We start from the raw sequence: 13,155 nt of genomic DNA on the forward strand, positions 1-13,155 counted from the left end.
GGGCCTCCCTCCCCATCCCCCACCACGCTGGTCCGCTGTGACGTCAGCCCAGACGCCGGGCCAGCGAGGGCCGGCCAGCAGGGGGCGTGGCCTGAGGGGGCGGGGCGAGCGCGAGCCGGGCTGCTGCCCAGCCTGGGACTTCACTCCCGCTGGCTCTGCACTCCCGAGAGCCGGCCGGCGGCGGTTCGCTGCGGACGCCTGGCACGCTCGCACTGCAGTCGGGGCGGCTTTTCGCTCAAGCTGCGGCCGCTCACGGTGCCCTCTCCCGGGGGCCGGCCAGCAGCGTGCGCTTAGCTAGCTGCCGGCTGCCCAAGCCGCAGGAGGAGGGCGGGAGACGACTGACACTGCTCAGCTCTCCCGGCGGCAGGAGGGCGCGCTGGAGCGGGGTGGACAGGGAGGAACGAAGGGGCCAGCGGTGGAGTATTCTGCCCGCGCGCCTCTGAGAGTGGCCGGAATGCGCGAAGACGACAAGAGCATGGTGGGAGGCGGCGGTGCGGACCTGGCCAACGCCGCGGCGCGGGGACAAGTGGAGACGGTGCGGCAGCTCCTGGAAGGCGGCGCGGATCCCAACCAAGTGAACCGCTTCGGGCGGCGCCCGATCCAGGTACCTGCGGGGCCCGCGGCCCGGCCGGCAGGGGGCGAGCGAGCGCTGGCTCCCAGGCTCCGGGGCTGCGGGGCTGGGAAACTTGACAGCCGCCAACACAGACCTGTCATAAGCCTTTTCCTGAAGGTCTGGAGCTCCGGAGTTAAAACAGGTTTCCACAAAGCAACAATCCTAAAGAAATATTTTTAAAAACACCGAGTCTGATTTGTCCCCCTGGTAGTTGACAAAAAAGAGACGCGATATTTGCTCTGCTGTAAGATCAGAGATGCAAGAAATGTGTTCATTTGGGGAAAGAAAGGGGAGAAGGGAATAAGGAAACGGGGAGGGGTACCGTTTTGTTTTGTCTGTCTACTCTCAACGACAAAGATATGTAATGTATAGATTCCACAATCTGGATTCGATTTAAGAAATTCTGCACGATCATAGCACTTCAAAAATATTATTCGCCGTGGACTTTTTATTTAGTCTCCCTTTGAAATCCTTTTGTTCTCTTTCCTCATAGAGAACTGAATACAAAGGAATAAGTTGGGAATCCTCAGCCATAGTACATTTCCTTTATTAGCAATGTCTCTTGAGGGTTACAGTACATTTCCTTTATTAGCAATGTCTCTTGAGGGTTACATAAGAGATATATAGATATATATGTATGTAGATAGAGAGATCATATATATGTAGATAGAGAGATTACATATATATATGTAGAGAGATTACATATATATATGTAGATAGAGAGATTACATATATATATGTAGATAGAGATTATATATATATGTAGATAGAGATTATATATATATATAGTTGTTATTGTTGACTCCCTTGGAGTCGAGCACAACTCATAGCGACCCTATGAACAAAAGGCCCCTCTACAACTATAGATATTTATCAAAGTTCATAGAGTTTCTGGAGGCATGTTATTAAGGAAGTGGATGTCACTCCTACTTCCAAAAAAATGTATTTTCATAAATATGGGGTGAATTAGCATACAGCATTCTTGGGTTGAAAAAAATTCAGGGGGAAACTAATAGTTTTTTAGTGTTGAAAGGTCTTCATAAGTAATGAGCCTCTTAATTCATAAAATACTTTTTATTCTATATGTTTAATCATTAATGTCACCTTTATTAATCTACCCTTAGCCCTGGAGTTGATTGGGACTGAGAACCTCAATCTATAAAACTACGCATAATCTTTCCTTTCACTTTCCTCCTGGGTTGTTTAATCCTGAAGTGCTTAGTCTCCGCATCAAGGGCTTAGCTTTCCACTTTAATTAGCGCTTTTAGGTTCCATTAAAATCTAAGCTAATACTTTTGTATATTACTATTAACAGTAATGTTTCATACTCAGTACTTCACCACTGCCTTTCAGAGGTAAGCTACTATTAAGACGTTTTATCAACAATGTAGATTTTTAAAGAAATGGATATTCATTCCTTTTGAATGCATTGCAATTCTTCAAAAATCAAAATAATAAATAAAGGACTGTTTAAAGGTCACAAAAATATTTTATAAGTGATTTTTTTAAAACATCATGTTTTGGTTTTCTAAAGTTGTAAGCCATCTTCTGAGATTGAAAAAGCCAATTTCATTTTCTCTAAATATAGGCTCCTTTACATCACTAGTAGAAATTCTAAATCATATAATTTTTAAAGGACCAAATGTGTTTTCTAATAGACACGAAACAAAAATTATAGATTTGTCTTTCTGACAAATGGTACATTTTAAAGCATATTAACCCACAAGGAACAAAAAAAACACAAAAAAAAACCCCACTTCAATTTTTACATTTTATCAACAAATTGCTTTTATAGTTCAATTAAAATAAAAGAATTCTTGTATAATGTATGTACACAAATGAATGCTATAGAATTCTGCAAAAGAATTTCTAAGCCATGCCTTGTTCTAATTTTATGGGCAATATCCAAGCTCTTTTTTTCATATACAGCAAAATATTTACTCTTTAACCTAAAACTCTAATCAAAGTGTACATTATAGCTATAGTGGTATATTAAATTATACATTTACATGATATGTTAAGTATAGTCACACTAAACTTCAGCTATACCATTAACTTAAAATCTGCTTACTAAAACCAACTCCTCTCATCATTTTGTGAGATTATAAATGACATGTTTTCCTCTCTACCTTCAAGTTTGGTTCAGATTATTAAACTACAATTGGTTTCTGAATATGAAATAAGGAAAAGCCTACAGGAGAATCTCCATGAGAAGGGAACAGTGGATGTACAACTCTTTAAATTCAGTTTAGTTTTAATATTCTATCAACTTCTAAGAAGTTTCAGTTTCTTGTCTAGTAAATACTTTCAGACCTTCATTACAAAAGAAAAAGGCGAGCAAAGGAAATAAACATTTTTAAAGTGTATCATCATTGTTGGATGATTACCAGGGATAAAAAAGGTGAGAGTGAAAATTACCAACTAGATTGTTGTTGTTTTGTACCTTTGAGTACGGATGCAGAGCTGACAGACCCCTCCTGCAGTCAAGTTTTCAGAGGCAGGAAATCGCATGGGAGGAGACTGTCCCGGGCGGGCGTAAACTGCTGGAGTCCTTTTGGATTGGCAGCACAACTCTTTCCCAATAAGTCGCCAAAACCCCCTTCCAAATAGATAAAGGGCACATATTAAGATAGGTGGAAAGCACTGTCAAATAAGCTACGATCAACAGTTTCACTACAGAAAGGGAAGATGGGCAGGATATAGAAGGATTAATTTGAAAACTCACACTTACTGAGTTGGCGTGGGAACCAACCAATAACCAACCCTTCAGCGAGTTAAGAGTAAGGCAGAGCAGCTCCTGCATTCCCGGGAGGCGAGAGGCAAGAGATGCTGCCTGTGTGTTAGCCACCCAACTGCCTGTGGACGAGGCCACCAGAGCCTCAGAGAAGGGCTAACAGAAATCCAGATTCTAGAAGTGGGCAAAGTGGATCACATGGAGGGCACTGAAATTAATATTAGTCAATGAAATGTGGATGAACGGTTGAAGGAAAAACTAATTTGCTTTGTACAACTTGAGTCAAATCCCAACTGTTTTTTTTTTCTTTCATGATTTATATTTTATTGGTTGTTTTAAGGACCACTACAGAGATATTATGAACAACCTGTATACAATTCTTAATGCATGTACCAAAAATCTAAAAAAGCCATGTAGTTACAATTCTTGTCTAAATTCCGGTGACCTTCCAGCTTTAAATCTGGAGGAAAGTTTTCATAAAGAAAATAAGTAACAATATCTTCAATTGTTGATAAACTGATAAACTGTCACATCATTAAATCCCACTAATTTACAATTTACTCTCTCACAAACTATCCATTCAAATTTTCAACCGTTCACATCACATAACAAAGTTATTAGGAAAACTATACTACCAAGGCCAAAGATGCTACAGAACCCACACAGTTCTGACAGGCAGAAAGCCATGAGGGAGTGGTTATGTTTAAGAAGAAATTCTGCTAAACAATGTTCCAACTTATGTATCTAAAAAACATGGAAAATAGACTTAAAAGTGTTCAAGTCATAAATGTGTGACTATGACTCCAAATTGTCATTAAGTGTGCTATGTGTTGTTATGGGATATAAAAACTGTCCCCTTTCCCCATGGAATGTTACACTGACATCCAAAGCCCCCCCACAATTTTAACATCCCACATGTTCTGGTTGTGCCAAAAAATAAAAAAGCATTTACACTTAAAAATGGGATGAAGTGGGATTTCCTTCTTCTTAAAAATATTTCTAGAGCTACTAAAAAATACTTGAATTTACAAAATAGTTGATGAAAGTATTCCTCTGGATTGTACAAGAAAGGAGATACAGGGACCACTGATAAGACATAGTGGACAAATATTAATCAGACTTGGCTTCTTTTTCTCCTGCTTCATCAGAGGCTGGATTTCTCTTCATTTTTAGTTTCTCCATTTTCTGCAGGTAAATCTTTAGTTTCTTGGTTGGCCACTTCAGCCTGTTTTCCCTTTGCTCCCCTTTTCCCTTTTGTTAGCACTTTTTTGTCAGAAGATTTCTCCATCCCTGCAGCCTTTCTGGGCTTCATTTCCACTTTTGCAGGTGGCTTAGCTGGCAGCCTCCTGATCTCCTCTTGGGCTACTCCTTCATCACCCCTTTGGCCCTTCCTCTTGGGCATGTTGGCAGCAGGGGGCTCATTCCAGGTGCCTGTGGGCCCAGTTGCGCACAGAGCCTTCGCAAAGATGGGTTGCTCTGGCCTCAAATCACAACTTTTAAAAGGCACTTAAACTTAACGTGTAACAATGGCTTTCCAAGTACCTGCAAATTTACACACACACCCCAATAAGGACTTCTGTCACCAGCTCCTTCTTGTGTCTCCATATTTGGAGACTAAAGTAGAATTCAATTAAGTTCTGGTGATGGCTTCAGGGACCAGAAAGTCTGCAGTTGGAACCCACAGCTACTCCGTGACAAAGAGACTTTTCTCCAGAGAAGGTCTGCGGCTCCAGTAGCTGTTGGAGGACAGAGGGAGAATGGCACAGTGGCCACACTGCCTGTGAGATAGAGCGATGCCTGTTTTAATGAGGATAGCTGGGCGGGGGGCGGGAATGGCCTTAGTATTTGTTGAAAAGGTGGCAGGTCAGCGGAGGAGAGAAGCCCCTTGGTGAGGACTGACACAGCAACTGGGGCAATCAATAGGCTCATGTGTGTTAGATTGAGAGGATGGGGCAGGATTCAGTCCACAGGGTCACCATGAGGTAATCAACCTGGCAGCACCAAACAGCATTGATTGGTTGGGTACATTATAAACTTTTGGAATGAGAACAAATAGAGATCTCTTCTAGTCAGTTGGCCAAGTGGCTGTCCTCCAGATTTCTTGACACAACTTGGTGAGCAAATCTAGGGCAATATCTGTTAGCTGAAATATGTCAGTTGGTATACCATCAATTCCTGGGGCCTTATTTTTTTTGCCAATTCCTTCAAAGCAGCTTGAATTTCTTCCTTCATCACTATAGGCTCTTGCTCATAAGTTGTTTCATGAAATTCCTCTGTGTCTGCCAATTCCTTTTGGTACAGTGACTCTGTAAACTCTTTCCATCAACTTTTAATACTTCCTGGATCATTTAATATTCTGCCAATGCATCCTTAAGTATAGCAACTTTAAGTCTGAATTTGTTCTTCAGTTCTCTGAGCTTAAGAAATGGTAAGTAAGTTGGGCCCTTTTGATTTTCTGACTCCAGCTCCTTGCACATTTCATCTTGGAGAGGGTTAAAGCAGAGTGCTCCTTGGAGGCAAGGATTCTGAGGCTTAGTCTGACATACTTTGGACATGTTGCAACGAGACTAGTCCTTGGAGAGGGCATCTTGCTTGGGAGGGCAGAGGGACAGCACAGGAGAGGTAGACCCTCTATCAGGTGGAGTGATTCAGTGACTGGGATAACGGGGTAGGTTTGTCTAAGACAGTGAGGTTGGCACAGCACAGAGCAGGGTTTAGGGCTGTTGTACATAGGATCCCTATGAGTCCCAGGTGACTGACTCCACAGTACATAACAACAACAACTTCTTCCCCTTTCTAGTGGCCGCTGGAATCCTGGAGAGCTAGGGATGGTGTCTCACTCCCACCTCCTTGAAGTTGCTCTAACGACTCCGCTGTCCCCACAGGTCATGATGATGGGAAATACTCCTGTAGCAGAGCTACTTCTACTACATGGTGCTGACCCAAACTTCGAGGATCCGGTCACACGCACCTGGCCGGTGCACGACGCAGCCCGGGAGGGCTTCCTGGACACGCTAGCGGTCCTGCATCGCAATGGGGCGCGGCTGGACGTACAAGACGCCTGGGGTCGCCTCCCTGTCGACCTGGCTGAGCAGCAGGGTCACCACGCCATTGTGCAGTACCTGCGAGCTGCCACTGGTGACTGACTGTACCCAGCCAGGCTATCACTCCCACCCCACCCCACCCCACCTAGCTGAAGGACCGCTATAAACGGAGCAGTGGAGTCCAGAGACCTGACCCCCTCACGCCCTGGAGGAAGCAGGAGCAAGCCTGGGATACGTGCATTTGAGGGGTTTGCTGGCTCTGAGCCTCAGTGCTCACAGTGAAATCAAACCCAAAACAGTGGGTTGACTCGCAGCTAGAGTTGGGGGAGGAACGCTGCGCCCCTGGGTATCTATCCTCCTAGGGTTTCCTAGCAAGAAGTGGCTAGCAAATGACCCCTAGGGAGGAGTGGGAAGTGGTGGGAATTGTCCTTGGCGCTGCCCCAGAGACCAACAGACAAGAGCCCTTTGAACTTCACTGCTGGTTGGTGCTAAGAGGGTAAACCTGAGAACTGCAGTCCTAAGGGCCACTCTTGGAGCTGTGTGTCAAGCGCATGCGCACACGCTAAATCCTGTGCAAAGGTATGTCTCTGGAAGTCTTGGAAAACGAGCGAGTCTCCACCAGATTGTGAAATGGAGAGGAAAAAAAACTGGCCGCAAACTCTAAATTTATGAGATCACTACTAAACTGCTCTCCGGAAGGAGCGTAATCAGTGGTCCATAATCAGTCCTGGGCGCCTCCAGCCTTCCTGGTGCGGTAGGTGTCAAACAGCGCCTCCGGGATGAAGCGACCAAGTAGCCGCAAGGTCTCTTCGCAACCTTGTAGCGACTCCGGGGAAGAAGTATCAGGATGAAGTACCGCCTCTCCGCAACTTTGTAGCAGCTTTGTAGAGGGGTTTGCTTCACCAGCACACAACAGAAGGTTGGGAATGCCCCAGAAAATAACCACTTGAAAATACTCCATTCTGGTGTGTCCTTCTAAACTAAGGGTTCTTATGTAATAAGAATAATTTAGTGACAGTACCTCTCAGCCGTTGGTAAAAAGAAGATGGAGAGCTACAGCTCTTGAAGCGGTGGCACTGTGAATTTAGTGCCAAATGCTAACATTCCTTCCATTCTTTACCTATTTATTTCTTTATTAAATTATCTGACCGTTTCCTTTGCGAAAGTGTCTCAGGGGACTCAACCATTAAATATTCCAAATGTACTTTAGAAAACCAATACACTCATCCAGTAAACTATTGCCAGGTATTTATCAATTGTGAAAGAAATGAGTATAAAAATGGGGAAATATTTGATGATGGCTTGTGGAATGTCTTAATAACCTACTGAACAAACTAAAGTTTCATTTCCTGTATTGCTGGATTCATTATGCCTTGGAATAAATGAGATCTTCTTGCTTTAATGAAAAGGGAACAAAAGAAATACAAGATGCAGGTTCAAAATTCAGTTTATCTTCCTGCGCAGCACTTCAGACTCAAAGGGTTTCATACTTCTACCATTCTCTCTAAAAATTGTTAAGTGATACAATCAACTAATTAAATAAACCTTATGTTAAATATAGGTACACTGTGTTTTAAGTGTTCAGTTTCAATATCAATTTTTAAAAGAGAAAACAGGAAACAGATCAAGCAATGGCTTGCAAATAGAGACACAGGATTTATTTGTGTATTTGAATTAAATTTCTTTTTAAATCTTTATTAATTCATTGTTTCCTAAACATATTATTGAGTAAGCTTAGGAGTCTGAGCATACCTAAATGGAAGAACAAACATTACAGAGATATCAATTTCTCCAAGCTTGGTGTGTTGGTTTTGTTTTTTGGATTTTGGTTTGTTTGGGTTTTTTTTTTTTCATTTTAACACTTTAAAACAAATGTGAGAGATAGATATCATCCCAGATGAGAGTGATGAATCAAATAAGTCACTTACCAAAGGTCATACATAAGTCATTCCTAGTTGTACAAGTATATCTGGCTCCAAAACTATGTAGGAGCATCGACTGGGCACCAACATATTTCTCAAAATAAGTATATTTTTAAGCAGAAGACATTGTAAATTCCTAGAATGAGTTTTCTTTCTGAAAGACCTAGCATAAGGTCATAAGTATACGCCTATCAGGGAGCGCTAGTGGCCTAGTGGCAAGAACTTGTGCGGCAATCCTGAAGGCACGCAATTAGAATCCACAAGCTTCTCACAAGGGAAAAGGATGGGTAATCTCCTTCTGTGAGGTTAACTGCCTCTGAAAACCTGCCAGAGGGTCAGCTAAGGATTGAATGTGACTCAATGGGAAACAACAACAACATACACGTATTTCTTTAACACACTGCCGCACACTTTTAAATTGACAAACATGCTTAGACTATGCTTTATAGCTGTCATTTGCGGCAACAAGTTAAAATATGCTCAAAATAGGATGAATAAATCCTTTTAAAAACAAAACCACACTTTTGGAACAAAAACAATGTAACTGTCCCCCATTTTCAAATTGCAAAGAAAATACAATGTTGTCACTTACATACTCACTGTATTTTACAATTACTAAGAAACATTCTATATAAGTCAACTTATTTATAAAATCATTATTTTATGTTAGTTCTTAAGTTCCAAGATGTTCAAATTTGCTGTGGAGAGAAGGCTGAAATCTCTTGAAAGACTTATAAAAAGTGATTTTTTTTTAATTTTTTTTTTTATTTTTGTGTGAGTGTACCGTCAAATCAGATCTGACTGGTACAGGAGGAGACTGTCCCTCCTTTCCCAGCAGAGCATCTGGTGGATTCGAACCATGAGCCTCTGGGATTGTAGTTGCAGCTCCTTGCCACTAGGCCACCAGAGCTCCCCAAAACATGTGATTTCTTAAATTAAAGAAATTATAGTATGTATCTTTCCTAATGAAAACATGAAAATCAAGGGAAACAAAATGTAGATTCCAAAATACCATATGATATTGTTTGTCTATGACGTTTTTGATGTTTGGGCTGGGTTTTTTGTTTGTTTGTTTGTTTCTTTCTTTTTAAAAATAAAGCCGAATCAAAACATAATTAGAAATAACTTACTGCCTGGTTGTACTGAAACTGTAAGGGGGAGAACACCCTGAAAAAGTAAAATTACATTCCATTTTTCAAAACCACTTGGCAGACAGGTTTGGCTTGTGTATGTTTTATTAGCAGCAGCACAAGGGAGTATATATTTAAGAATTTCATTTTTGAAGGATACATGTGAAATAGATACATGATCCCTATATACAGTACATATACATGTTTCTATATCGCTGCTTTCAGTTCCATTGGAAATTGCAGATAATTAAAAAACACTGTTTTATAGCTTGCTAGGCTCCACAATCAGCATTCTTGGCACCAGCAATCAAGAAATCAAAAGACAAAAACGCAAGAGAATTGCATTGGGAAAGTCTGCTGTTAGGGACCTCTTCAGAATACTGAAAAGCAACGATGTTAATCTGGAGACGAGCCCAGTGCAGTATACCTGATCCAGGCCATGGTCTTCACAATAACTTGCTATGCATCAGAGAGCTGGGCAATGATAACAGAAGAAATGATGCCTTTAAATTGTGGTGCTGGAGAAGTCGTGAACATACCATGGACCACCAAACAAACAGGTCTGTGTTAGGGTGAAACAAAGTTTCTCCTTGGAGGCTAGGATTTTGAAGCTCCCATGTGGCCAGGAGGGACTGGTCCTTGGAGAAGGACATCATGTTTGGAAGGTTGGGGGGGGGCAGCTAAGGAGAGGAAGAGTCTGGATGATATAGATGGATTGATACACAGTGACTGTGGCAATGGGGGTGGTGTGTCAGGATTATTGAGACTGGCTCAGGACAGGGCAGGCTTCAGAGCTGCTGTACACAGGGTCACTTTGGGTCACAGGAGTCTTAATGGCACATAACCACATCATGTTCATTTTTATACCTAACTCTGAAATATACAATCACTAAGGTGTGTAAAAGTAAAGCTGTTACTACTTACCCTCCCACTGCTGTTGACACTGAACTGACCCAGGTTGACCTTTCACTAGGCTTGGAGACCATTAATCACAAGGTAAGAAAAGAGATTGGCCATGTTCCTCCAGGAGAAGCCACTAGTGAATTCAAACTGGCAGAGAGGTGCTCTTTTTGGGTTAGTAGGCCATGACTCCCTAAAAATACAACCTGACATTCACTCCAATAAAATCTGTCAGTAAAATTCAGAAATCCAATGTTCACTAGGAGCTCTGGTGGCCTAGTGGCAAGAAGCTGTGCTGCAATCCCAAAGGCACATTGTTTGAATCCCACCAGCTGCTCTGTGGGAGAAGGATTAACTGCCTCTGAAAACCCCCAGAAGGTCAGCTATGGGTCGGTTCTGACTTGACGATACATAACAATAATAAAGCTTCATTTTTCATTTCCCTTTTTTCTACTGAGACAGATTGGGGGCGGGGGAGAATGGCTTACTATAAACACAAGATCTTTTTTAGCATGGTCTGTTGTCAGAGGAGGATTGGCAATGTGGCCACGTCTTCTGACTTCATATCAGCTTCATCTTACTTGGTACCAGCAGTCAGGAAATAAGGAGACACACTGTAGTGGCAATATCTTTAGTTAGGGACCTCTTCAAATTACTCAGGAGGAATGATGTCAGTTTGAGGACTAAGGTGTGTCTGATTCAGGCCATAGTCTTTCCAATGATTACTTGCTGAGCAACTGAGACCTGGACAATGAATAACGATGACAGAAGAATTGATGCCTTTGAGCTGCGGTGTTGGCGAAGAGCATCCCATGGACAGCCAAGAGAACAAACATATTTCTTGGAGAAGGTGCAGCTGGAGTGCTCTTTGGAGGCAAGAATGATGAGGCTTCATCCCCTCACATACTTAGATCATGTTGGTAGTAGGTGATATTCCTTGGAGAGGGACACAATACTGGGAAGGGTGGAGGGTCGGCAAAGGAGAAGACCCAATCAGGTGGACTGACATGATGACTGCTGCAACGGGCTCTTGTGTATCAGGAAGTGTGAGGATGGCGCAGGACAGAACAGAGTTCAGATTTTTGTTTATAAGGTTGCTATGAGTTGTGCTTGACTCGACGGCACCTAACAACAACAACTAACAACTGACTTCACAAAGAGAACTGCTCCTCTTAACAGCATCCACAACATAAAATCAATTCCCAAGAGGTCAGACATGTCCCCCACCCTCTTGCATCCCTTTCTACTAGTCCTAACACCAATCTTACTGCTGTCCTGGTTCCAAGATCTGTTGCAGTACCTAACAGAGCACACAGAATCATACTCACAATTATAGTTTTATTAGGAAACCAAAAGGCTAGAATTCCAGTTGGTGCAGTCACTCAGCACAGCTTCTGAAATGTGCTTGCAGGCACTTCAGCCTTCAGCCTTGTGGCTTTAGGCCAGTGTTACAAAGTCTTAGTCGGCCAATTACAGCATCTCTCCCCAGGTTCTCCAGCAAACCTGGACAAAGGCTCTGAGCTCTGGCTCGCTGGGGTAGCAGTCCCAAGGTCAGCTCTGTGTCTCCTGTCATGTCTCCGGCTCTTTACTGTAGCTGCTGCTGCTCCTGAAGGCCCTGGTCCGAGCGGCACAAGACTGTCTGGCTCTGAAGGACGCACTTCACACTCTACTGCAGCTTTGCTCACGATAATATTCCCAAATTCTGCTGTTGGATCCACTCAATTTAATGGTGAGACTAGCCAATCCCCTTGTAGACAGAGTACACTGTCCTATCCATATACACCCACCCATCCTCGTGGCAAAGTCAAAGTCAATGGCTGAGGGGAGCTCTGGCGGCCTAGTGGCAAGAAGCTGCACTGCAATCCCAGAGGTGCATGGTTCAAATCCGCCAGATGCTCTGCCGGGGAAGGAGGGACGATCTCCTCCTGTACCAGTCAGATCTGATTTGACAGTACACACACACACACACACTAATAAAAATAATAAAAAAATAAAATACATTTTTTTAAAAAAAGTCAATGGCTGAGAAAGCCATTTTGAATAATAAACCCTAACGCCACACCTGTGCTCTAATGGCTAAAAGTGTGTTTCATTTTTGTGTTCTAATGGCTAAAATCAGCTATCTCCAAAATAAGGAATACAACATACAAAGCGAAAATTCCAACAGCCTTGGGAAAAATTGCAGACAGAAACATTCTAATTCCACAGTAAGGCAAAGGCAGTATTGTGTTTGAAAACAAGCAATTTATCTTAAGAAGCTAAGTAAACAGCTTGCAACAAATAAATAGAACTAATTTCATTTTTGGAAGCAGGAGTGACATCCACTTCCTAAATAACATGCCTCCGGAAATTCTATGAACTTTGATAAATGTTGATGGTTGTAGAGGGGCTTCAGACCTTTTGTTCACAGGGTCGCTATGAGTCATGCTTGACTCAAAGGCAATCAACAACAACAACAATTTCATTTACACTTAACTGAGATTCTATATTGCCTTTCCTTAATGGGAAAATATTTTTTAAAAAAGCAAGCAATGTATGAATTAATAGATAATGTTCAAAAGGGAGACTACCATCACTCCCTTTAAAATTATCCCCCTTTTTAAAAAAAAAATCACACTAACTTTAATTTTATGCTTTACTAACTGAGAGGTTATCATAGAGTGTAACCTACAAAGCGTTTATGACATTGCCCCACTACCAAAAGAAGAGCAGGCGGCATTACTAATCTTCAGAAACAATCAATCATCTCAGGAAGCCCTCCGCTGTACACCCATGTTTATCACGGCTTTGTTCACAATAGCAAAAAGTTGGA

At 42.4% G+C, this 13,155-nt stretch overlaps 1 protein-coding gene and 1 pseudogene across 1 annotated transcript; one reads left to right on the forward strand and one right to left on the reverse strand.

The window, feature by feature from the left end:
* The first annotated feature begins 454 nt into the window (after positions 1-454).
* CDKN2B (cyclin-dependent kinase inhibitor 2B (p15, inhibits CDK4)) lies at positions 455-6,493 on the forward strand. The gene is made up of 2 exons (XM_006881268.1): positions 455-604; positions 6,233-6,493. The coding sequence occupies exons 1-2, from the start codon at positions 455-457 to the stop codon at positions 6,491-6,493; spliced, it is 411 nt and encodes a 136-aa protein (XP_006881330.1).
* On the reverse strand, positions 4,458-4,749 carry LOC102871276 (annotated as a pseudogene).
* Positions 6,494-13,155: the final 6,662 nt, after the last annotated feature.

This window comes from Elephantulus edwardii, unplaced genomic scaffold, assembly GCF_000299155.1.
Source record: "Elephantulus edwardii isolate Elephantulus edwardi_28Jun2011 unplaced genomic scaffold, EleEdw1.0 scaffold00014, whole genome shotgun sequence".
NCBI classification, from domain to species: Eukaryota; Metazoa; Chordata; class Mammalia; order Macroscelidea; family Macroscelididae; genus Elephantulus; species Elephantulus edwardii.